At 40.4% G+C, this 24807-nt stretch overlaps 1 protein-coding gene and 1 long non-coding RNA gene across 7 annotated transcripts in view; one reads left to right on the forward strand and one right to left on the reverse strand.

The window, feature by feature from the left end:
• itprid2 (ITPR interacting domain containing 2) overlaps positions 1-21510 on the forward strand; it is a 138317-nt gene extending 116807 nt beyond the window's left edge. For 5 of the 6 annotated variants that reach the window (XM_078404038.1, XM_078404039.1, XM_078404040.1 and 2 more), the window contains 9 exons: positions 1116-1201; positions 3632-4849; positions 5853-5927; positions 6909-7036; positions 11019-11169; positions 13007-13066; positions 15295-15774; positions 17312-17441; positions 20466-21510. In XM_078404038.1, the coding sequence (XP_078260164.1) occupies positions 1116-1201; positions 3632-4849; positions 5853-5927; positions 6909-7036; positions 11019-11169; positions 13007-13066; positions 15295-15774; positions 17312-17416 (2303 nt within the window). In that variant the 3' untranslated portion in view covers positions 17417-17441; positions 20466-21510. The remainder of the gene's footprint in view (positions 1-1115; positions 1202-3631; positions 4850-5852; positions 5928-6908; positions 7037-11018; positions 11170-13006; positions 13067-15294; positions 15775-17311; positions 17442-20465) is intronic. The other variant, XM_078404041.1, reaches the window with a different exon arrangement.
• LOC144596005 (uncharacterized) overlaps positions 14231-24807 on the reverse strand; it is a 56282-nt gene continuing 45705 nt past the window's right edge. The window contains exon 3 of the long non-coding RNA XR_013547559.1: positions 14231-16921. This is a non-coding gene — a long non-coding RNA (uncharacterized LOC144596005). The remainder of the gene's footprint in view (positions 16922-24807) is intronic.

The following is a 24807-nucleotide window of genomic DNA, read 5'->3' on the forward strand; positions in this document are numbered from 1 at the left end:
ATTGCCATGAAATTTAGGCACACCAATGAATTGCATCTCCATTTGGACCAGCATTTGGAAGAGGGCTTCAGAAAATGGCGAGCTGCACAATTAGTGTATGGTGAACCGCACATCCAAATGTGTCTCATAAACAAAGATTGAAGGGATATTTACTGCAGCAAATGTTAATGATATGGAAAAATACAAGGGAGACTAAAAATGAGAGATTCAAGGGATGTGATGATGTTGCGTGGCAAGCTACCCTAGGAGATATTTTGTGAACTAGTGCTCAATGTCTTGACTCTACTATGATTAGAGTTACTAAAGATAAAGGATGTACAAAGTTTAAAAAAAAACAAGCCACATGATCCAGCTTTGATATGCAGAAAATGATTACTTTTTAGGTCCAAGGAGCTATTAATTTGCATCATAGAAAAATAGGTGCAGGAGTAGCCCATTCGGCCCTTCGAGCCAGCACCACCATTCAATATGATCATGGCTAATCATCTAAAATCAGAATCTGCTTTTTCCCCGTATCCCTTGATTCTTTGAGCACTAAGAGTTAAATCTAATTCTTGAAAACATCCAGTGAATTGGCCACCATTGCCTTCTGTAGCAGAGAATTCCACAGATTCATGCAGTCATGATATGGAATGTGCTGCTATCAATGTAAGAAAGAGTGTTTAGGAAGGAATTGCAGAACCCTTCTTCAGACAATAGCCTTTGGTTCAAGTAATTTTCCTTTAATTGAGGAATTCATGCAGGGCTTATTTTACCCGGGGAGGAGTGAGATCAGATGCTTAACATTTTTTAACTGTTATTCATTACCAACTTTTTGTGCAGAAAAAACCCCCCTCAAACTGAGGTGTTATTCATCAATATCAAACTAGAAACAGTGGCAGTATAATTAATGGAGCTTGTCCAAACTGGATGAAGCCAGCTTAATTCTGGTTTGTCCATCAAATCAATGTTTGACTTTTAATGTCATCTTAACATGAACATTTATGCAGTACCGTTGGCTATTAACTTTGCCATCACAGATTCTGCAGCTACAGTTTTCGTTTTCAGCTCTTGTTTTGTGCATGTATTTATTCTAAATTAAGTTTAGAATTAACGAAGAACGCTGTACTTTTCAGAACATTTTACAAGAACGAGTAGTTCCCATTCTGATAGCAGTGGGTTTGCTGAAGATCCATCGTCTGATGGAGCTGGACAATCTCAGGTAAAAATATATACCCTATCACAACGACATTTTGCATGGAATTTATAGCTAGGAAGATAAATGCAAAGAGGTGGAAAGTTACAGATTTGATCATCGTTCTTTGGATCCAAATTTCAATCAGCAGGTTTTTAACTGAAGCTTAAAGGTCTCGCATTTATTCCTTGCTAGGTATTAAGTGGAAAGATTGCACCTTGAATGGTCTAGTCATAGAGGCATGCAGCATGGAAATAGCCCCTGTGGCCCAATTTGCCAATGCCGACCAAGATCTACGCTACTCCCACCTGCCTGTGCTTGGCCCATATTCCTCCAACCCTTTCCTATCCATGTACCAGACCAAATGTTTTTTATTTAGTCAGATATGACATCCCACTGAGGGTATTTCTTCTGCCATCAACATTCTCCACAGCTTGTCCCTTTCCGTATGCCCTATACTCATTTCTGTTCATATTCAGCTATACCATCCTTGCATAAACACCATAGGTTTCTGGAGTAATTTTGTAATCCAGAAAATACCCTTCATCTGCTGCCACTCCCGGCTTCCTGTGGATCTTCAAACTTGAGGTAACTATAAACAGCCTGGGGAAGTAATCAGCAAGCAAGGTAAATAAGATTATGGAAGACCTTTTTGTTGCTGAATTCCTTTTCACAATGAAAACTAGCAGGTTGCAATCGGTAGAGCACTGCTCCCGCCTGGAAACTCTCATTAAAACTCGGCCACTCTTCTCTCCATATTCTCTCTTTATTTCTTTTACCTTTACGCTGCATGCACAGCGATGTTTTCAGCAACATACCCCTCAAGTTTGTGCACGTGCACAGACACTGTTTTGTAGCCCTGTGAGATTACCAAATCCAGTATCCCCAGTTTAGCTCCCCACCATCTGTATATTTCAATGTTATTTTGTTTTGCAATCCCAATAGTTGCTGTAGATTCTTTCTAAATTTTCAACTATTCAATTAATTGAAGTTGGATCACCTTTTACGGATTTCTAATTGAAATTTAAGGGCCTGAAGCAAGCAACTGTCATTGTTGTGAGTTTACAAAATATGTCCTAATCTGCAATGTGCATCCACTCTAATTACCCATCTAAATTAGCCTCACTGTATCCACGGGTGTCAGATTTCTAATGCATGACTTTTAAGACCATCTTTAATGTCTAATAAATCTGTTCTAACTGCAGTTGAAATGTATATCAGTGGATATTGTTGACCTCTTCGGTGACTGAGACCCAACAGATGCTATAGGTCATATATTCAAGAACTTTAAAAGCTATGGAGGAGATACTTGTATTTGTAAAATAATCAACATTGATTTTTAAATTGGACAGCTGTATTCCCTATTGCATCCCTTCTGACTCAGATGTTATGTTGATGCACGCTTGGTGTCATTTTCAAATTCAGTGGAGCTTGCATTATTCATTCCTTTTGCCACTTCGCACCTAATGTTTTGTTTCTAGGATTCTTGTTCTTTTCAATAGATCATTTGACATGATTACATTTCTCATTCTGACTTTCTTGTTTGTTTGTTTCTTCTACATATTATTGGGGGTTGGATAGATTATTTTGAATTAACCATAAAACTTTTCAGGCAACTTGCTGCATCTTTTTTATTGCTCGCTGCTTTAATGCCTGCTAAGTATTTCAATATGCAGATTATGTCTTTTCCATGAAAATTTCAGTGATTGATAATTAAATATCAAGTGCTTAAAATCAGATGATTTGATAAAGAACTTGTGAACGATGACAACTGTTGAGGGGTTCAGCTGATTATGAAAGACATTAAATCTTCCTGTTGAAGAATAACTTTCAGGGCGTGTTTAATTTGGGGGGGTTTCTGTGTTGATTACAATTTATCCAAAATGGATTTCCTTTTGCCCAGTGTCCAGCTGGTCTGATTCTTTCCCTTCCAAAGTCTGAGCTATGTATGTGCTTTGCATTAAATGAGCAGCTTAATCAATACAATCTACAACACTTCAGTATTATCTGTTACAGTAAGAAGGTTCTCTGAACCAGTTTAAAAAATGGCATGCAAAGTTAGAATATATGGAACTGTTAGTTCCACGAGCAATAAGTTAACCATAGAATCCTGAAAATATTTCTGATTGTAGTTACTGAAATGAGGCATTTATATTGCTTTTCTTCTGCCAGAAAGTTTTATGTTCATGTTGTGAAAGCTAAACTAACATGTTACAACTGAATAGTCCACAAATGAATCTGGAAGAAGTCTGTAATCGGTCACAAAATGCGTGCTCCTTATTTATGCTCCATGCATGATGAATTTAGTTTAAAAAGTATATTTTTCCCTGAAAAGATAAACAAATATCTAACTGGATACAGTAATTTTATTTTAGCAATCGGTAACTGACTGATTTTATTTTCAAATGAATTGTCAAATAATTTTGTCCTCATTTACTCCTTGTGCTTTGTCCAAAGGGGACAGATGGTCACCTGAAAGCAATGGGAAACAGCGCTGACAGCTGTGACAGTGAGACCACAGTCACACCCTTGATCGATGATGACCTTAAGACTCCTCTGAGCGGCGACCAGAAGTTTTTCAATCCGTTTCAAACACCGGTGGACGATATACCGATGGAGCTGAAGAACACCATTTTAAATTTGAATGGAGAGTTAATTTCCAATGATGCAGTCAATTCCCCTGAACGACAAGAAATGGTGGAGGTGGACTGTGAGGCAAGCGGTGGCCCGAACAATTCCTTACAGGCAGCTGACCAGAAAGCTTTGGGTTTTATTGGTGGTGAGGTGGAGCTGTACCCAGAAAGTGAGGAAGACGTTGCAACCTACTCCATGCATCGTGGAGCTGGGCAAAGGCGGAAGAGTGTGGACTCTATCCTGACCTGGCAATCCAAACCTGATGCTACTACTTCTGAAACCATGGACTTTTCCTCCTCCTCTATAGATAAGATTACTACAGTACTTGAGAGAGCAAAAACACAAACCTATTCTGTCACTATTGGCTCAAAAAAAACACGGCGCCCTGTGAGCAAAGCAAATGATCGAATCATGAGAGAAGGGGAGATTACCTTCAGGAATGAATCTCTTGCAAACCTCAAACGATCTTCTTTTCAAAGGTCCAGCTCCCTTCCTACTAAGCTGCTCAATCCAGTACGAGTGATATCTTCATTAAATGTGCAGTTGGGACCAGACAGGTGCGCACAACAGAGTCTGCCAAGTTTCACCTACAGATATTCTGCTCAGAAGGAAGGGGACTTGCCAACTGATGATGACAATGAGCAATCAATATGCCGATCAATGCTCTTTATTCCATCCGGAAAAAAGGAGAAAAATAGTAAAGAGTTAACTTTGAACAAGCAAGGTGAAACGCCACAACAAAGGTTGGGCTCACAGACATTACCAATGCCATCACAACTAACACAGTCTTGCTGTTCCCTTCATACATTCCCTCCGGAATGGCAAGACCAGCCTCTGTGTGATCACATGAGAACCAGGAGTATGTGCAGCATTCCCAACCTTGTGGACTCTCCCAGTGCATCACCTTTTGGTTATATGTATCCTCAGAGACCCATGGGACACCCTTATCGCCACAGTCCAATAAATCCTCCATCTACTATTGAATCACAGCTCCGCAGAGTCCTGACTGATATAAGAGGCACTGTGCAGAATCTTTCTCGGGTAATAAAACAATTTTCTTTCCAAAAATTGGGGAAATAAAATTTACTACATTGGATGAGTCCAAAAGTAAATGCCATGGCGCATTACTGAGTAAATCATGCACTCCCAAAAAACAACTGGTGGGAGATTAGCATTGGTTAACAGTTCAACATTTTATTTGTTAAGGAAGCATGAATGGGTCTCATTATTACATGCCATTGGCATTGTTCTGATGTTTAGATCATTGGAAATCTCTTAACTGATTATTACAGTTTTATTCTATATTATTCAGATATGAAGACAGATTATGGAAAGATGTAAAAGCAACAGGGTTGTCACAAAGGATAACTTTATCTTCCCTAATATTGACTGGGACCTCCATAGTGAAAGTGCCTTATGTGGAGTAGAATTTGTATCCAAGAGGGTTTTATGGAAAATAACATGGATGGTCTAACCGGGGAAGGACCATACTGGACCTTGTATTGGGAAACGCACCTGGACAGGTGACTGGTATATCAGTGGGAGAGTATTTTGTGATAAGTGATCGCAAGTACACGAGTTTTAAAGGATACAAAACGCTGAAGTAACTCGGTGGGTCAGGCCGTATTTTTGGAAAACATGGATGGGTGATGTTTCGGGTAAGGACCGTTCTTCTGACTGATTTGAGGGGCGAGTAATAGGCGGATACAAGTGAGGGGGGTTGTTCATTGGCAGATGGTTGGTCAAAGGCCAGATGTGAAAAGACAGGTGTGAGATAAAAGGATTATAGAGCTGCAAATTATGAAGCTAGAGGATGGAATGCAGATGGAAGGGGCAGGGAGAGGGTAGAAATAGGTGTGAATCCAGGTGGAGAGAAGAGGGGAGGGGAGAAAGGGGGGGGGGGGGGGGGATTGGGGAAGAAGAGAGGGGGGGAGTTTATAGTTATAGTTACCTAAAATTGGAGAAGTCAGTGTTCAATGATATGAGCATTGAATTCCCAATAATTTAAATTCCTTGTTAACCAAATCATTTCTTTGGTTTGCAGATCCCAATGGTTCAGGGTAATGAATCATACCCTTACTATCCATCAATGAGATCGGGACTTTTACATCTATACGAAGTAAGTTGAATGGTGAAACTTAAATCAAATCTTTTCATCTTTGTGGTGTGCATTTTCTACCACAGGATCTTCTCAAAAGTTTCACTTAGTGGATGGGAATAATTTATAGCAAAGTCGTTTATCCAAACTCTTTCATTGCTCTTCATTACTTGTCACCATTGGCAAAAATTGTCACAGCAGCACCTCGGTGCAAGATCAGAGTTTCATCATAAAGGTGTTTCTTATTGATATATCAAAAGTATCACATCACTGTGGGACATTTTCACATCACTGGGGAAACTTTTGCCTAAGCGAAAGAGGGAAAGGGATGAATGATTTTCTGATTAATTCATTTCAGTTTTGTAGGGTATTGGTGTAGCAAATTAAATGTTTATTCACTGTGGGGGGAGTTCCATCACCATAAGGGCGGCACAGTGACGCAGCAGTAGAGTTGCTGCCCTACAGCGTCAGAGGCCCATGTTCGATCCTGACTATGGGTGTGGTCTGTACGGAGTCTGTACGTTTCGCCATGTGACCGCATGGTTTTCCCCGGGTGCTCCAGTTTCCTCCCACATTCCAACCATGTGCAGGTTAATTGGCTTCTGTAATTTGTCCTTGGTGTGTAGGTTAGAACATGTGTAGGGTTGGCATGGACTCGGTGGGCCGAGGGGCCTGCTTCCACACTGTATCTCTAAACCAAACCAAACTAACCCATATGCATGCATGGTTTAAAGACATTTCAAGGTAGGCAATGAATTCATGCCTTTTCATTAAAGCCATTACGCAGTTTTTGTTTACTTCAAATGTTGGCTGATGCATTATTTCCCTCTGTTTTGTCAGGTAGGACTTTCAGCAGTTTGGGGACTTGAAGGTCAAAAGATAAATTTGAGTAATGACATATGCCTTCACATGCTTTGCTACAGAGAAATCTGTGACAGCATAATTTACTTGTCAACTTTCTTGAGAGTAGACATTAATTTTTGTTTTTACTAAACTTTTCAGAGCACATATCAAGAGCTGCAGATGATGAGAAGGAATCTGAACTTTTTTAGAACACAGATGATGGACTTGGAATTCATGATGCTGAGGCAACAAACAATGGTGTATCGGCACTTAACTGAAGAGGAGAGGTGAGTTTAATAATCCTTGGAATTCTTTTTCAATGAAGTGTTCCTTTTGCCTTTCTAACGCTGTATTCCTCAGTTATTTTTAAGGATCCACGTGTTTTATCAAAACCTGGATCTAGCAGGTAGACTCTGCAAAACTGATGGTTCTACCAATTTTTAATGTTAATAAGGGAAGGATGGAAGCAAGGGGAGACATTGAGGGTGGCCTTTCATGATCGAGGATTTTATTTTTAACAACAGCAAGTTGCATTCCATTGGTGTTCCGTAAGAAAGGCTATTTCTAAAGTGGATTGAAAGTTGACCATGTTATGTTGTTGTGGATTTAATTCAAGTTCAATTTCAAAACACTTTATTTGTCCCCGTGGGGCAATTTACACAGGTACGTAGAGTAGTACAAAAACTATTGGGGGGGGGGATTAGCAGGGTGAGCAGCAGGACAGGGGTGGTTGGGAGTTGAGGAGCTGAACAGCGTTGGGGCAAAGGTTGCCCTTCTCCTCTGTGCCCTACAGCCTGGGCAACGAAGCTGGCGTCCTGAGTATATTGAATGAATATAATACTTCCTCCATGAACAATGAATAATCGTACATTGGACGGAGTCTAATGTTGCTGTATTGGGAAGATTGCAGACGGTTGGTTAAATGAGTTCTGCGCATTTTGGTTCAAATTCCAAGATTTCATTTTTTATTTATTTTCAGAAATTAAACAAGCGTCATCATCGTGGTTTCATGTGTGCGAGATTATCTCTCAAATTTGATTGTATTTTGAAGAAGTAGCCAAGAATGTTGATGAGGGCAGGTGCAACAGATATAGTCTGCATGGACTTCGGCAAGGTGTTTGATAAGATTCCACAATGTAGGCTGTTCTGGAAGGTTAGATCACATGGAATCGCATTCTCATCCAAATTGTTAATATATATGGCATGCCGTCACAGGATGGCCCAGTGGCGCAGCATAGAGTTGCTGCCTCTCAGCGCCAGAGACTTGGGTTCAAACGTGACTGCGGGTGCTGTCTGTATGGAGTTTGCACGTTTTCCCTGGGCTTTCTCCGGATTTTCTAAATTTCTCCCACACTCCAAAGGCATACAGGTTTGTAGGTTAATTGGCTTCGGTAAAATTGTCCCTAGTGTGTAGGTTAGTGTTAATGTACAGGGTGGGCGGCACGGTGGCGCAGCGGTAGAGTTGCTGCCTTACAGCGAATGCAGCGCCGAAGACTCAGGTTCGATTCTGACCACGGGCGCCGTCTGTACGGAGTTTGTACGTTCTCCCCGTGACCTGCGTGGGTTTTCACCGAGATCTTCGGTTTCCTCCCACACTCCAAAGACGTACAGGTTTGTAGGTTAATTGACTGGGTAAATGTTTAAAAAAAATATATATATCCCTAGTGTGTGTAGGATAGGGTTAATGTGCGGGGATCGCTGGGTGGCGCGGACTCGGTGGGCCGAAGGGCCTGTTTCCGCGCTGTATATCTAAATCTAAAAAAAAAATCGCTGGTCGGTGCGGACTCTGGGACGGAAGGCCTGTTTCCGCACTAGATCTCTAAAGTAAAAAATCCAGAGAGAGGATGGATACAAAATTAGTTTCCACCAGGAAACAGTGGTGATAATGGAAGGTTGTTTTTTGAACTGGAGGCTTGCAACTAGTGCTATGCCTCAGGGATTGCCGGCCTCATTGCTGTTGTTATATATATCAACAATTTGGATGAGAATGCACAATGTAAGACTAATAACTTTGAAGATAAAACCCAAATAAGTGGTACCATAGTGAAGGTGGCAATGAAGAATTACAGTGGAATCTTGATCAGTTGGGGAAGCGGGCCATACTTGGCATATAGTGAGCTGTTGTGTTTTGGAAAGTCAAACTAGGGCAGGATCTTCACTGACAATGATTTGTTGTAGAGCAGAGAGATCCAGGAGTGCTAGCACGTAGTTCCTTGAAAGTGGCATTGCAGGTAGAAGGGGTGATGATGAAGACTTTTGGCCTTCATCAGGCTGGGAAATAACTATAGAAATTAGGATGTTATTTTATAGTTGTCCGAAGCTACACTTGTAAGAAGACTAAGCTGGAAGGAGCGCAGAGAAGATTTACAAAGATGTTGCCAGGACATGTGGGCTTGAGCTGTCGGGAGAGTTCTGGACTTTGTTCCTTAGAGTACAAGAAGCTCGGGTGATCTTGTACAGGTGTATACAATGAGAAGAGGAAGAGATTGGTGATCACACAGTCTTTTTACCAGTGTTGGGGAATCAAGAACTAGAGGGCATAGGTTTAAGATGAGAGGGGAAAGATTTAATAGGAAAACGAGGGGCAACTTTTTCCACACAGAGGGTGGTGGGAATATGTATTAAACAATCAGAAGAAGTAGTTGGAAGCATGTATAATAACAGCATTTAAAAGGTATTTGGACAGATATGTGGATAGGAATGGTTTAACGGGGTATGGACTATGTAATAATGGACTATATGAAAAATATAAGATTAATAAGGGGTTGGACACGTTAGAGGCAGGAAACATGTTCCCAATGTTGGGGGAGTCCAGAACCAGGGGCCACAGTTTAAGAATAAGGAGTAGGCCATTTAGAACAGAGATGAGGAAAAGCTTTTTCAGTCAGAGAGTTGTAAATCTGTGGAATTCTCTGCCTCAGAAGGCAGTGGAGGCCAGCTCTCTGAATGCTTTCAAGAGAGAGCTGGATAGAGCTCTTAAGGATAGTGGAATCAGGGGGTATGGGGCGAAGGCAGGAACGGGGTATTGATTGAGAATGATCAGCCATGATCACATTGAATGGTGGTCTGGTTCGAAGGGCCGAATGGCCTACTCTTGCATCTATTGTCTATTGACTCGGTATGGCCTAAGGAGACTAGCTTGGATGGGGTATCTTGGTCAGCATGGGTGAGTTGGGCCAAATGGCCTGTTTCCATGCTCTATGGCTGGAAGCATAAAACACGAGGGGTAGTGCTGTTTTAACTCCATTAACCGTTCATCATAATTAGCATGGCAAGTCATTGATTAGTTGCTTCGTTCGTTGCTTTCTAACGTTGAAGATCACAGACTTGAACCTTCCTGTGACCTTTCGCTTTAATTCGTCTCAGTTCCACTGTGACCTTTTCATCTGTGATTTTCTGCACTGTTGTGAAAGGGCACAGCGGCAAGTGTGAGGAACAGTACCTTGTCTTTAGTCTGCGCATGTTACAGGCATTTGGACTCCATATTGAATTTGTCAACTTCTCCGAACCTTTTACTCTGTCAATGTCAGAACTGGACATATTTACTATCTGTGCTGTTAGTTCATTTGTTTACCCCCCCCCCCCCCCCCCCATCAACTCTCCCTGATTTGCTATTTACAATGCAACACGTTATTTTGTCTCTCTCTAAATGCCCCAATCTCTCAGCTTGGCTTTAACCTGTCACAGCTATCTTCTCCCTGAAACTCCTCTGTGACTTAACACAGACCTATTTTCTCTTCCCCAGTTCTGAAACGGGGTGATTAATGTAAAGGATTAACTCCGTTTCTCTTTCCACAGGTTCCACCTGACTTGCTGAGTTTTTCTAGCATTTTGTGTTTTCATGTATGTAATGTCTTGTTATCAAAGCTGTTGGTTGCTATGTAAGCTGTTCATTTTAGAATTGGTGCTAAATCTGCGTTTGTTCAAGATGTGAAACTTGGCTTTGAATTGTGTGATTTGTTATTGGTCCAAAATCCAGAACCATGCAGTCGCAGCTGTGGTTAAGTTGATACCAATGTTGCTGCTCTGTGTTAGAGGTTGTTCATCAAATTGGCTGCATAGTTGGAAATGCAGCATTTCACAAGGAATGCCTGACTAAGTCCTCTGTGTGCCTTCTCAGATGGACGTTGAAGCTTGGACGGTCACAAATGTGTCATTAAGTTGTAAGGAGTATAATTGATATGCCATTGCTAATTCATTGAAATGTAGGTTTGTGCATATTCGGAGCACCCATACTAGAAAAGGCACCTAATTTCTTCTTCTTTGCAGGCAAGAGGCCGACCAACTGCAAAACCTTCGGAACTTTGTTCGCATGGAGCTGCAGGAGTTAGAACTTCAGTTGGAGGAACGTTTGTTTGCTCTGGAGGAGCAGCTCAAAGCCCCGAGCCAGTGTCCTACATTCAGACCGCCATCTCGTGCCGTGAGTATTATTCACCACACTTGTCCTTGGGCAACACCGCAAGACACAAGATTCATTTTATAAACACAAGCACGCGTTGTTATTATGAAAAGCATCTTCCTTGCTTGATTTCCTCCATCTCCTGGTTTAGCAAAGAGAGAGAGGGCTTGTAGGCACAATCCCAGCCCCAGACCAATGATGATTTTAGACAAAATTATGCAGAGACTGAGCTTGCGGTAGGAATTTGCGTTCCTAAGTTTAATTTTGATATGGAGCTGTCAAGGACAATGAGATTTTTAGGTTTGACTTGAACTCCTAGATAATTGGAATATTTGTGCTGAAGTTTTTGAATTGTCTCATTACTGATTCTGATTAACACTCCTACTGGGTCCTCATCACTGACATTCCTGCCCTCCCCCCTCACCACATGCGCTCTCTGCCCAGCCCTCCCACTGCAGTGCAATTATTTAGCTTAGTTCAGTTTAATTCAAAGATACAGGCCCGTCAACCAACCGTGTCCACGCCGATCATCGATCACCCCGTACACTAGTTCTATCTTATCCAACTTTTGCATCCTGAGCATTAGAGAAACCTGCAAGTCTTTAGAATGAGGGAGGGAACTGGAGCACCCGGAGAAAACCCATGCGGTCACTGGGAGAACGTACAAACTCCGCACAGACATCACCCATAGTCAGGATCAAACTCAGATCTCTGGAACTGTGTGGCAGTGGCATTCTGCGCCCCGTATTTCTGCTCCCCTGTCATGTGATGTGCTTTTTTTTAAAACGATTATTAATATGTGGTCATCATCAAGTTGCAGCAATTGTAGTAAACGCGGAGAAGTTAGTATGATTGTTTATTCTAATGCCACAGGAAGAGGTCTATCAGGTCATGTTGAGTACTGGACCTGTGAACCTGCCACAGGTGGAATGGTGATAATGGGGTCAACATTTGTATTGATCCACTTGCCACAGATCCAATCTTGACAGCTCTGTCCTTCAGAACACCAGCATATCAGACAGTGCTGATGCTATCAAATAGCTTGTGGTGATGGAGACTGAAGATCCTCACGTAGTGTGCCATTGCTATTAAGTGCGTCTGCATGTTGTATAATATGGAAGACTGTTATAGGCTTGGGATGCCTTCCTCATGTTGGACAAGTGTCATGACACCTCATGGGGTCTGGAGTCATTTTTGTGGACTCTCACGGCATCTACCTTCCGCCTGTATGCATTCTCCTGCCCCCCGATGGGTCTGTCTTACCTCTGGACAGTGCATACTCATGGATTTTGGGTGTTATCCAAAGGAATGATTCTCTGAGTACAACAATCAGGCTTCTATCAGGAGGACGAGTGGTCATCTTATAGAAGTGTATAAAATCATGATAGGAATAGATCATGTAGATGCATAGAGTATCTTGCCCAGAGTAGGGGAGTCAAGGGCCCAAGGAAATAGGTTTGAGGTGAAGGGGAAAAGATTTAATAGGAATCTGAGGGGTAACTTTTTCACACAAAGGGTGGTGGGTGTATGATAGTTGGGGCTGGGACTATCCCAATGTTTAAGGAACAGTTAGCCAGGTTCATGGATAGGACAGATTTGGAGGGATATGGACCAAACGCAGGCAGGTGGGACTCGCATAGCTGGGACTTGTTGACCAGTGTGGGCAAGTTAGGCCGAAGGGCCTGTTTCCACGCTGTATCACTCTGACTCTATGGCTACTGCTTGACTAGTCTATGGGGAAGCTCTTCCAAATTAGACAACAGTCCCAGGTATCTATGAGTGTCCAACTTTGATGCTGGGTGGTCCATTTAGTTTTACTCCTTCTCTGTACTGAAGTGATCATTTTCTGTTTTTTCAGGAGGCATTTGCTAATAACGCTGATGCCATGTCATCCTCCTCTCTCAATGTAATGGAACCGGTAAGTAAGTTGGATTTCTGCTGAATGAAGCCCTCTGCCATGTGCTGTAAAAACCCTATCTCCTTTATGTGTACTAAATATTAACCAAGATTAAGTGTATTCATCTGCTGTGGTTGGCATCTTATTGCATCTGTAGATTTATAACTTCCTGTGGGCGACACTCCAGCGTGCATTTGCTCAATCTACTTTATCACCTGTATCACTGAATGTTACAATTTTCCTTTGGTCCTCATGATTGTGTTGACTCAGTGTCCAGAAAATGATGTCAGTCATAGATTCCCAATATCCTTCTATTTCCATTAGTGTTTATTTCATTTAATAGCACATCGGGTCAAAGAGCTTTCAAGATATGCAGTGCTGTCTTGTTAATCAATTATTACTAAATCTCTTTTTACCAAGATGCAGAAAAGCGCTGAGAAAAACAATTATTAGTTACATTAACAACTCAGATGTGTAAGTACTCGTGGATAGTGACAATCTGGTTTATTAGTCCTAACTATGGCGATCAATAACAAAAGTAATAATCTTCACTCCCTATCAGTGAACATAAACCTGATGGTTTTTAATGGCATGTTTTTCCAAAGACTTATTGATCAATCAGCTAGCTGCAATTTTTCACATAAGATATAAATTGTCTTTTTTAGTTTAGTCACTAATTGGATATCTCTTAACAAGGACCAGCACAACAACAATGTTTCCTTTCTTTGTCCCGCCCCCATGACATCAGTCTGAAGAAGGGTCTCGACCCGAAAAGTCACTCATTCCCTCTCTCCTAGATGCTGCCTGACCTGCTGAGTTAATCCAGCATTTTGTGATACCTTCGATTTGTACCAGCATCTGCAGTTATTTTCCTACACAACAATGTTTCTGACAGCTTTATTTTGTGCTGGGGCGTTATATAATGCTCTGATGTTGGTAAAAATACTATTAGGCTTCAGGTTTTTAATTGTTTAAATAATATTTCTGACATTAAGTTGTTTGCTACAATTAATAAGGGATGGATTGCTGACTATGCAAGATGTGTAGAATGCTGTGGCTTTTATAATTCTTTTAAGAAATGAGCACAAAGCTGTGAGAAACTGTGGAATAACAAAAAAAATTAGGTCACGCAAAAGGAATTTTAAATGAAACCAAGTAAAGCATTTTCAAAAATTAGCCTTTTTTTTTAATGCTGATGCTCTTGAGGGGAACAAATCCAACACAACATTGAACCAACCTTCAGTTTAATTTATCACACAGTAGGAAATAGAAACAGTGCTAACATGCGTACAATTTTGACAGTGAGCACATGAAAGTTTTAGTTTATTTGTCATAAGGTAATAAAACATAGATATAGCTAATTATTGCAATTTTTAAACATTTATGTAATGTCTTGTTATTAAATATCAGCTTTATAATATCAATATCAGCTTTAATATGTATTGTAACCAATAAACTAAGAGCATTTCTAATATTAGTGGTCATAGATTCATACTGCACGGTAAAAGTCCCTTCTGACCAATATCCCACTTTAACACTAGTCCCACCTGCCTGACTATCTTTGGCTCATATCCCACTTAACCTTTCCTATCCATGTACCTATTCGAATGTCCTTTAAATGTTGTTTTAGTACATGTCTCAACTGCCTCTTCTGGCAACTCATTCTATATACCATCACCTCTTTGTGCGAAAATGGTGCCCCTCGGGTTCCAATTAAATCTCTTTCCTCTCACCTTAAGCCTATGTCCTCTGGTTCTTGATTTGCCTACTCTGGGTAAAAGACTCTGTGCATCTACTCTATCTATTCCCCTCATGATCTTGTACATCTCTATAAGATCCTCCTGCGCTCCAAGGAATAAAGTCGTAGCCTGCTCAACCTCTCCCTAGCTCAGGCCCTCAACCCTGGCAACATCCTTGTAAATCTTTTCTGAACTCTTTCTAGATTAACAACATCTTTCCTCCAGTAGGGTGAACAAAACTGAATATGGTACTCCAAATGTAACCTTGCATCTTGTGCAAAAATGCAACCTTGTCTTATACAACTGGTTTAAATTATTTTCCATTTACTCGCATTAAATCTTGTCTCCAGGTATTAACGGCACCCGCCAACCAAAATTAAAATGCAACGCAGCATTGAGTAGACTTGTGTTGCCTCATGACGGGAAGAATATTTAAGTAATACATTAATTTCAGTAAAACCTGTTGATTTATTGCTGGTTAAACTGTTTTGTCCTTTGGTTGAAATTCAGGTATCTGAACTTTTGAGGGAGCAGTCGTATCTCCGATCCGAACTGGGCTTTTCTGAACATTTGGGTGAAGAATATGAGTACCAACACTCCTACTGTGGCCCCTACGCTAACGTGGAGCCTGGTTCCCACTCCTCTAGCCCAGGATGGACGTCTAGGTGTTCAGCACCAGGCTCGTTAAGCCATGACCCCCCGAGTATACCAAGCACCTCCATGCCACATGGAAAGCCAATGAGCCAAACTACCTCAACTACACCACAGAGCAGACAAGTATATCGCTCTTCTGTTCTGTTGACTCCCTCGCCGCCATCACGAGGTGCCCAGGGGAGTTCGTTTACAGAAACTATATCTTCATCCGGAGTTGAAGATCAGCATCCAATAAGCCAGACATCTGAACCAACTGGAGCTACAGCAGCCTCTCCATCTAGAGGACCAAGAAGTCATCTCCTAGAGCATCCAGATTACCACAGTGTTCTCCAGGAGGTTAGTGTTCATTTATACAAAGACTTGCTGCATCGCAAGAGGCTCCCTGAAATTGTATAGGTGCCTCTCATTGCGAATCACTGACGTTACAGATCACTGAGTGTTGCACAGTGGACACCAAGGTCGCGCAGCAATCGGGTCAAGTACAGTAAACGGTTGTGAAACAAGTCACCTCTCTAAGATGATCATATAAAGTACCGGCCTCCATCGCTGGTCAAGAATGAGATTTCAACAGTTTTTGTTTGCTTTTTCATAAAATGTGCAAAAGTGCAAGGGTCACAATGAGGTAGGTTTGGTGATCGGGATGACACTCTTAGCTTTTGGGTGGACTGTTCAGTAATCTGATAACAGTAGGGGATGAGCTATTACTGACTCTTGTGGTAAATTGAGTTGTGACTTTGAGAAAAACCAAGCTGGGGTGGCTCCAATGTATGTTGTCTTTTACATATCATGTTCAAATTTTACTTGAAAAGTTAAAATGACTGATGTAATATTAGCTAATTTGAGGAAATATACCACTATTGACAATCCATGATCAAGTTCGTAGGATATCTACTTCAAGGGAATTTTATTACAGCTTGTGGGCCAAATAGAGGACCATGTGATTTAGTGCACTTAAGTGCTGGACATTGCAGTCGTAACTTTGCACGTTAATAATAAGGTGAATGCAGAATGGTTAATGTAAGGTTCTTACGCCTACTAGCACCATCCAAAGGACAATACTTTCTGGTCTTTGAGAATAGCTATCTGTCTTCCCCGAATTAGAGAAATGTTTTGTGATGTCGATAAGATGGAGAAAAATCGGGGGCTTTCAGGAATGGTATAGTTTTGTGCAGACCGGCCAATCCTTCCGAATTTCTTATTTCATTTCCGCCATTCCGATTTCTCCTCAAATTTTTCCGCAAAACCCATGCCCCGCCGCTTGCCCCGCCCCACCATAGAGGTGGGGAGAAGGTGGGGGGAGGCAGGGGGGAGGGGAGTAGGGGGGGACATGGACCGTTGTGATTTGCTGTTGAAGATCACTGGAGCAAGTATGTCTTCAATGAAATTAGGCATGTGCAGTTTTTTAAATTAAACTCTTTCTTCATAACTTCGTCATACATTTTATGACCATTGTTCTTTTATTCAATACCAAGAGAATTGGGATCTGTAAGGACAAAGCAAAATAGAAAAAACAAAACAAAACAGATTTTTCTTTGTGTTGTAAAATGTATTTCTGTTCAATAACCTTACTATAAATAGCAGAATATACTCATGATAGGCCTGACATTGTACATGTAGTCCAAGAACTACAGGCTGTTGGAATTAATAGTCGTTTTTCACACATGATTGTAGAGCAATGCGTATGCGCATTTGTTGTGCATATTTCTTTTGCTACAAAGTTGCATTACGCACCATATTATGAATTTTGATGTAAAATTCTGAATTTTGGACATCAAAATTATGAATTTGTAAAATCAAATGTTGGGAGGTCTGCTTATGCGAATCGAGTGAGGATGCTGTACCACTGATGGAATTTTCTTTTTGTCCCCATCAGATAAAGGAATCAATTGTTGGAGAAATAAAACGAGAAATTATGCATGGACTTCTTGCTGCAATGTCACCATCTGGCAAAGATGCGGGGCATAAAGAGCAGCTGTAACTCCAGTGAGTAACTAGTGCCACAGGTACACCATCAACTTTCTGGCTCCCTTGTAACTCCAGTGAGTAACTAGTGCCACAGGTACACCATCAACTTTCTGGCTCCCTTGATTCCAGAGCCTTGCCGGATTATCCATTTTGCCAGACCAACAGAGATCACATAATAACAATTCAACCACAAACCTCTGACCTACTAATTATACCCGTCCCCTCTTCATAAAGCACCATGAACTGCTAGAAATGTAAATAAAGAAATAACAATTAACAAAGAAGTAAACAATTAACTCTTTCAAGACGGAGTCACGAGTTCCAAAAGAGCGTACGCCAAACGCAGTGCTCTTGTAATTTTGTCCGATTAAAGGAGGTGCCGGACCATCTGTTGTCAAGAAATCGGTGGTGTACTTGTAATAACAAATCAGTTCTGTTGAAAGATGATGTAAGCCTGATGTAAATACACAAGGTTTTGGAAATACACTGCTGGTCATTTAACATATGGAGGACATTTTTTTTTCAATTAATAATTTAAATTTCTTAAGTCCTAATAAATTAAGATATGCAATTTAGATAATGCTTGTTCATTTCTAGGTGTATCTTGTTAATATTTTGGGTTAACAATCTTTTTTTTTTGTCCAGATTAGAAATTAAGTATTTAAAGATTGTGGTTGGTTTGTTCTGTCAATTTGTTCATTGCCGCACACAACATATTGGGTCTAATTTTGTGGCCAAATGCCAGCAGTTCCACCTGTACTTCTGGGTTGGACTCCTCACCGAGTCTCACAGAAAAAAAATCATGTGCAAGAACAAAGATACCTTGCAAGGTACCACAGGAAATATATAATTGACATTTAATAAATGTATTTAGATTTAGTTTAAAGGTTGTTATTTCTTCCTAAACATTGTAACCATTTCTAATTTACTTAATTTGTATGTTTTTATTTAATAGCTTTTGGACCTTAGAGTAAGTCAGCTGTATTCAAAGTGTTTAGCAAACTTGAGAGCCATCTGGCCGATTAAGCGACTTAACCAGCCAGCAAAGATTTTTTAATATTATGGAACTGCAGATTGGCTGTTTTATACCAAAAAAAGACATTTGAAACCTTTGAGACAGACACAGATTGCTGGAGTAACTCAGTAGGTCAGGCAGCATCTCTCGAGAAAATTTATAGGTGATGCTTCAGGTTGGGTCCCTTCTTCAGATTGATCAAACAAAATCAAAGATTTTTTTCTTAGCTGTTTCATGGGCTGGGCTTGTTCTAGTTACACCAACTCCAAATTTGTCAGCAATTTTACAGAATTTGTTGCTTCAGTAGGCCTGGTTGACAATTATTCTGGTAATTAACATAAAATGATACCACCAGAACCATTAAAAATAAAATAGTGGAGAAATAAGTGGTGAGAGATTGAAAGGTGGTGGTGTTCAAAGGAACAATGTGTTCTTGTATATGAATCACTGAAAGTTGATGTGCAGGTACAGAAGGCAATTGGGAAAGCAAATTGTATGCTGGCCTGTTCTGCAGAAGATTTTATTACAAGAGCAAATACATCTTACCACAACTCTAGTGAGACTACCTGGAATATTATGTAGAGGTCTGATTTACTAGATAATGAGCAATATACCCATGATAAAGGAAGTGTAATGAAGATTCACTAGATTGGTTTCCAGAATGGTAGGTCTGTTGCGTAGATAACGCATACTGGGCCAACACTCATCAAAATGCTGAAGAATGAGATGTGATCTACTTGAAACATACACATTTCTCAGAGGTTAGACAGAGGGTAGGTAGAGGGAAAATGTTTCCCCTGGTTGGGTTGCCTATAACCAGGGGTCACAGTCTCAAATAAAAGATACAGGGAGTTCCTCATCCAGAGCATATTGAATCATTGGAATTCTCTTCTTAAGAAAGCTGTGGCAGTCCAGAGCTGAATATATTCAAGATAGAAGGATAGATTTTTTGATATGCTCTCAGAGCTCAATCTGCCTTGTGCCCTGTCTTGACACTTTTCGGGATGGGTATAGAGAGCTCACTTACCACTTGACGTCTAGAGAAATTAAGTCTGGCCATATGGTTAAGATAGGCAGTAGATTTGGCAAAATCCAGTGGATGGGGTTGCTACCTGATCTTTTGAGTGTTCCAGTAATTTCTGTTGTACAACCACAGAAAACAGTTGAAGCCAAGTCATTAAATATATTCAAGAGAGTGTTACAAGAGTCCAACACGAGACATAGGATGAAATCTGGGACAAGATACTGAATTTAGGTGATCAGCCATGGTATTAAATAGTTGAGCATGCATGAGGTGCTGAATAGCCTCCTCCTACTTCTGCTTTCTGTTTCAATGTTTTTATTTTGGATTTGCAACTTTCGTAAGATTTACTTTTTCAGAGGAGTTGGAGAACTAATGTCAGGTCTAGCAAGACAATCCATTAACGAGGGGCATTTTGATAATGTTATAGATGTTAGAACAATATTGATGAATTAAATGAATGCAACCATAACTCTTGATTTAAAAAAAAAAATACTTGACCTGTGGAAAGTAAACTAGCATAATTATTGGTGTGAAGTGAAATGTTTACTCAGTCCTTCTTCTGAGACTAAAAGATGAACTCATGGACCATGAGTTATGATTCAGAAAAGTAGGAGGTTCCGTTGCCTTAGTTCATTCAAAACAGAAGTAATTTGGTTTCTACAAATTGGACAATGGCAAGATTTGGTCCCAGTGTGGATAAAATGGAGTTAAGGTAGAAGATCGCCAGAGATATGATGAATGGCAAACGACGGTGCCAACATGATGGCCTGAAGATCTATTCCTGCTCCGTGTTATGATTTATTAAATGTTCACGCTATTGTCTGGTACATGGGCTTGATATTCGATATTATAGAGACAGGATATTTGAGTCTCAACAGCCTTAGAACTAAGATATTGGATTCCAATTTATAATTAGTTATGGACTGTACTAATTGAGTAAATGCTTATATATTGACTACTGGATTAAAATCCTTCTGATTTTCAATTTTGAATTTCAACTATTTTGTCTGTCACTATTTTCAGGGATGAACTTCTTGGTTTCAGAAGACTTTCTCCTTGGCACAACATAATATCTCTTTGTGTAAGAGGGAAATGCAGAGGCTGGTTTAAACCGAAGATAGACACAAAAAGCTGGAGTAACTCAGCGGGACAGGCAGCATCTCTGGAGAGAAGGAATGGGAGACATTTCGGGTCGAGACCCTTCTTCAAATATTTCTTTGGTTTACTGGCTTCTAATCGCTTATACTGGTGGAAATTGCCTTTCAAATGCATTCTGCTTGGACTTCCAATGCTGTAGGAGGCACTGTTAATTTGTTGATGAGTTGTCTCTTATCTAGTGAACTTTCACAACACCTTCTCATAAATGTACTTTGTATCTTAATAATTTGCGTCATCTAACTGTCTTACAAATGGTTAACTTGTCTAATAGTCAGACATTGTAAAAACCTAAATTTATTCTACTGTTAGTGGCCTACTGATGGGGGCTTAACACATACTCGATGTGGTAAGGTTAAAACTTGAAATTCCACCTTTACTTAAAGTTACTTAAGTCGGTTACATGTGCTGTAATACTTGCATGGATGTTTATTGAACGTTTTCTTCTGAAACACTGACCTCTATGAGGTACCTCCTGTGCAATAACTGTATCACATGGCAAACTTGAAAAGACTAATGAATCGTTACTACTGTTTATAATCACAACACTCTTTAATATCTGTGAAATATTCAGTCTACTACATTTTAAGAAGAAAAATTATTTTGTCATTAGTTTTTTTTTTAAAGTGACAATTTGAAGGATGAGGAAACATCTATCTGAATGCCACAAACTAGTTTAGGGGTGGTCTTACACTGTATTTTATAAATATCTAATTCAATTAATTTTGAATTTATTTGGTAATTTTGAAGAGGATGCAGTCGTGGTTGGGATTGAGAACTACTTAAGTGCCTAAAACAATTTTCTAAATTTGTACTTGATATATATGCAATACATATATTTACTAAATTGGTTTTCCTATTATGGATGATATGCTGAAGAAGATTGTATAATTGTTTAACTTGGGATGCATGTGGAATATATTGAAATCACTAATAAATATTTATTTTAAATATAAATGGGTGTTTCTGGCTGTGGGTTTGTCGGAAAAATCCAATCTGTTCTTCACAACTTATTATGTGGCCTTTCCAAAATAGTTTATCACTTCCAGGCACAGGAGCGCTTTGAGCGCCAACCTTCAAGGGAGAGAGAGGCGACAGGGAAAAGCAATTCAAATGATTTAGTATTCTAATGCTGTCATCTCAGTTTTCTCTAAGGACCATCCAAATGTCAACTGGAGATTGTCATTTAATGACATTTCTGCAGTCAAGGATCCTCTGCCAACATTCTGGTTGTCATTACCGAGCAGAAGCTCAATGCCAAAGGGGTGCAGCTGATAGAATGTGACGCTCCAGTGAGTGATTAACTCCTGGCTTCCCATGCCTTTCTACCAGCTGAAGAACGTAGTTTGGAAGCATGATGAATGCTCTCGCGTGCTTGGGTGATGTCAGTCGTAACAGCATTCAAGAAATCTGCCACCATTCAAAACATAGCAAAGTACTTCAAAACACAAAATGCTGGAGAGACTCAGCAGGTCTGGCAGCCTTTGGTGAGGGAAGGTACAGATGATGTTTCAAGTTGGGACCCTTCTTTGGACTGATAGGAGCAGGGAGGAGAAAGCTGGAAAAGAGAGAAGGGGGGGGGGGTTGGGTGTAACACAATGCTAGGCAAGTGATAGGCAAGGGACAATGCTAGGCAAGGGATTTATAATTGGGGGAGTAAGTGACAAAAGATTGAAGGTGACAAGGAACCAAAAAGGTGTCAAATAATGAGGGGAGGGGAGGAGTGAAATAATGCTGTTTTCAGATTCTTCCCATATTCACCTGCACAACTCTAAAGTAACTAAGTATCTTTGAATGATTTTGGGTTGTCTTAATGATGCAAAAAGTGTTCTCTAAATCCAGTTTTTTAAACAAAGCCACTTGTTACTGACACTACCGGGTCTATGGGAGAGGCCTATAGTAAATTAATTTGCCCCAAAAATTCTATTTTTAATTATTGTTTATTAAAAAAGCTAGACATCCAAGGAAATCCATGCACATCAAAACTAAAATATCTGTTTTTCCCATCAATAAAACTCCATGTCAGCACGTATCTTCATTTGTAAACAAACTTTTCCTGGTGACTGATATTAGCTCTCCAAAAAATGAATTTAGAAGGCCATAGAATAAAGCTACTGACCATTAATGAGCCAAAAACAGAACCATAGCTCATTCAGAGTGGGCGCAAACATTTCCGGTTTTAAAAATTCAATTTGAAGACATATTAACTGCAGACATGGGACTATTAAGAGTAAATGATTGCCCCTTAGGTTAGATGAATGACCTCATGTGCAGCAATTACTATACACAAGAGATCACTTCTCTAACCTGAGGGCCAATCCTGTGGCCTTTGGAGGAATCTTGCAACTACAATAATCAATTGCAGTCAGTATGTGTATTCTATGTGATGATGATTAATGATGAGGTTTTGCTTTAGCAAGATGGTTACTGGAAAGGGTGGAGGATATGTGACATAAATGATATCTCCAATTTTTTCCCCTGGGTAAGTGGACATACTTTTAATCTGAAGGGTTTTGCATCAATGATGCACACTTCACTTGCGACAAGCTGGATCAGGTGTGAGCATCTAATGATCTAAAACATTGCCTGCTAATCACGTAAGTCTGAACCATTAATAACTCTGTGTGGCTGGTGTCGGTGAAGACTTCTGAAACTCAAAATGGTGGATGGCTGTCAGGCTGGTTCTGCTTCTGCTGTTGGTTCTGAACTCTGGGTTACAGGTGGAGGGCAATTGCAACAATTTACACTCAAGGCAATAGACAATAGGTGCAGGAGTAGGCCATTCAGCCCTTCGAGCCAGCACCGCCATTCAATGCGATCATGGCTGATCACTCTCAATCAGTACCCCGTTCCTGCCTTCTCCCCATAACCCCCCCCCCACTCCGCTATCCTTAAGAGCTCTATCCAGCTCTCTCTTGAAAGCATCCAACGAACTGGCCTCCACTGCCTTCTGAGGCAGAGAATTCCACACCTTCACCACTCTCTGACTGAAAAAGTTCTTCCTCATCTCCGTTCTAAATGGCCTACCCCTTATTCTTAAACTGTGGCCCCTTGTTCTGGACTCCCCCAACATTGGGAACATGTTTCCTGCCTCTAATGTGTCCAATCCCCTAATTATCTTATATGTTTCAATAAGGCAGCACCTGCTGTGATGAAACAAAGTCACAATGAAATGATTGAAACTTTGTTTTTGATTGAACAGACTTTACCTGCAAGATTTTTTCTTGACTCCAACTGTTTCTCTAGTAATGACTTCCCAGCACCAAACTTTCATAGTTTAAAGCAAGTTCAAGAATCAAATCCAGAGTGTTTAACTATCATATACACAGGGAAGTAAACAATGAAATTCTTACTCACTGCAGCTTTACTGGCTCATTAATGGAATAATACAATTATCAGTTGCATTAGATAACTGGACCAATAGTGCAAGACAACCTATCCAAAGTCCATAATGTGTAGGAAGGAACTGCAGCTGTTGGTTTAAGCCAAAGATAGATTTTTTTTTAAACTGGAGTACATCAGCACACTGGAGAGAAGGAATGGGTGACGTTTTGGGCCGAGACCCTTCTTCAGACTGAAAGTCAGGGGAAAGGGAAAGAAGAGATATAGATGATGATGTAGAGAGATATCGAACAATGAATGAAAGATTTGCAAAAATGTTACGATGATAAAAGAAACAGACCATTGTTAGTTGTTTGTTTGGTGAAAACGAGAAACTGATGCGACTTGGGTGTGGGGGATGGGATGGAGGGAGGTGTGCCAAAATTGTGTTTTTTGGTTTATTGAGTTCTTTAAATACTACATTTGTTTTCATTTTTCTCCCAATCTTGGCAAGCCCCCTTGTAATTCAATCCCATTCATCTTACTTTTTTGGATAGCAGAATGTTCCAGTTTAAAAATAGCTTATATATCAAAACAGAGGCATTAATTCTGACAGTGTAACCAATCAGCATTGTATTTTAGTGCTGAGCTAAGTTTGTGCAGGGCGGTTCAAGAACCACATGGTTGATGAGAAGAAGATGTTCTTGTTCCTGGGGCTAATAGTTCTCAGGATCTTGTACTTTCTTCCTGATGGTAGCAACAAGAAGAGAGCATGGCCGGGAGTTGTACGGAGTTGCAAATATAAGTCAGAATATACGTTATGAGGGGAATGGATAGGGTGAATGCAGAGTCTTTTATCCAGTGAAGGGGAATCATGAAGCGAGGACAT

This window comes from Rhinoraja longicauda, chromosome 8 (assembly GCF_053455715.1).
Source record: "Rhinoraja longicauda isolate Sanriku21f chromosome 8, sRhiLon1.1, whole genome shotgun sequence".
Taxonomy (NCBI): domain Eukaryota; kingdom Metazoa; phylum Chordata; class Chondrichthyes; order Rajiformes; family Arhynchobatidae; genus Rhinoraja; species Rhinoraja longicauda.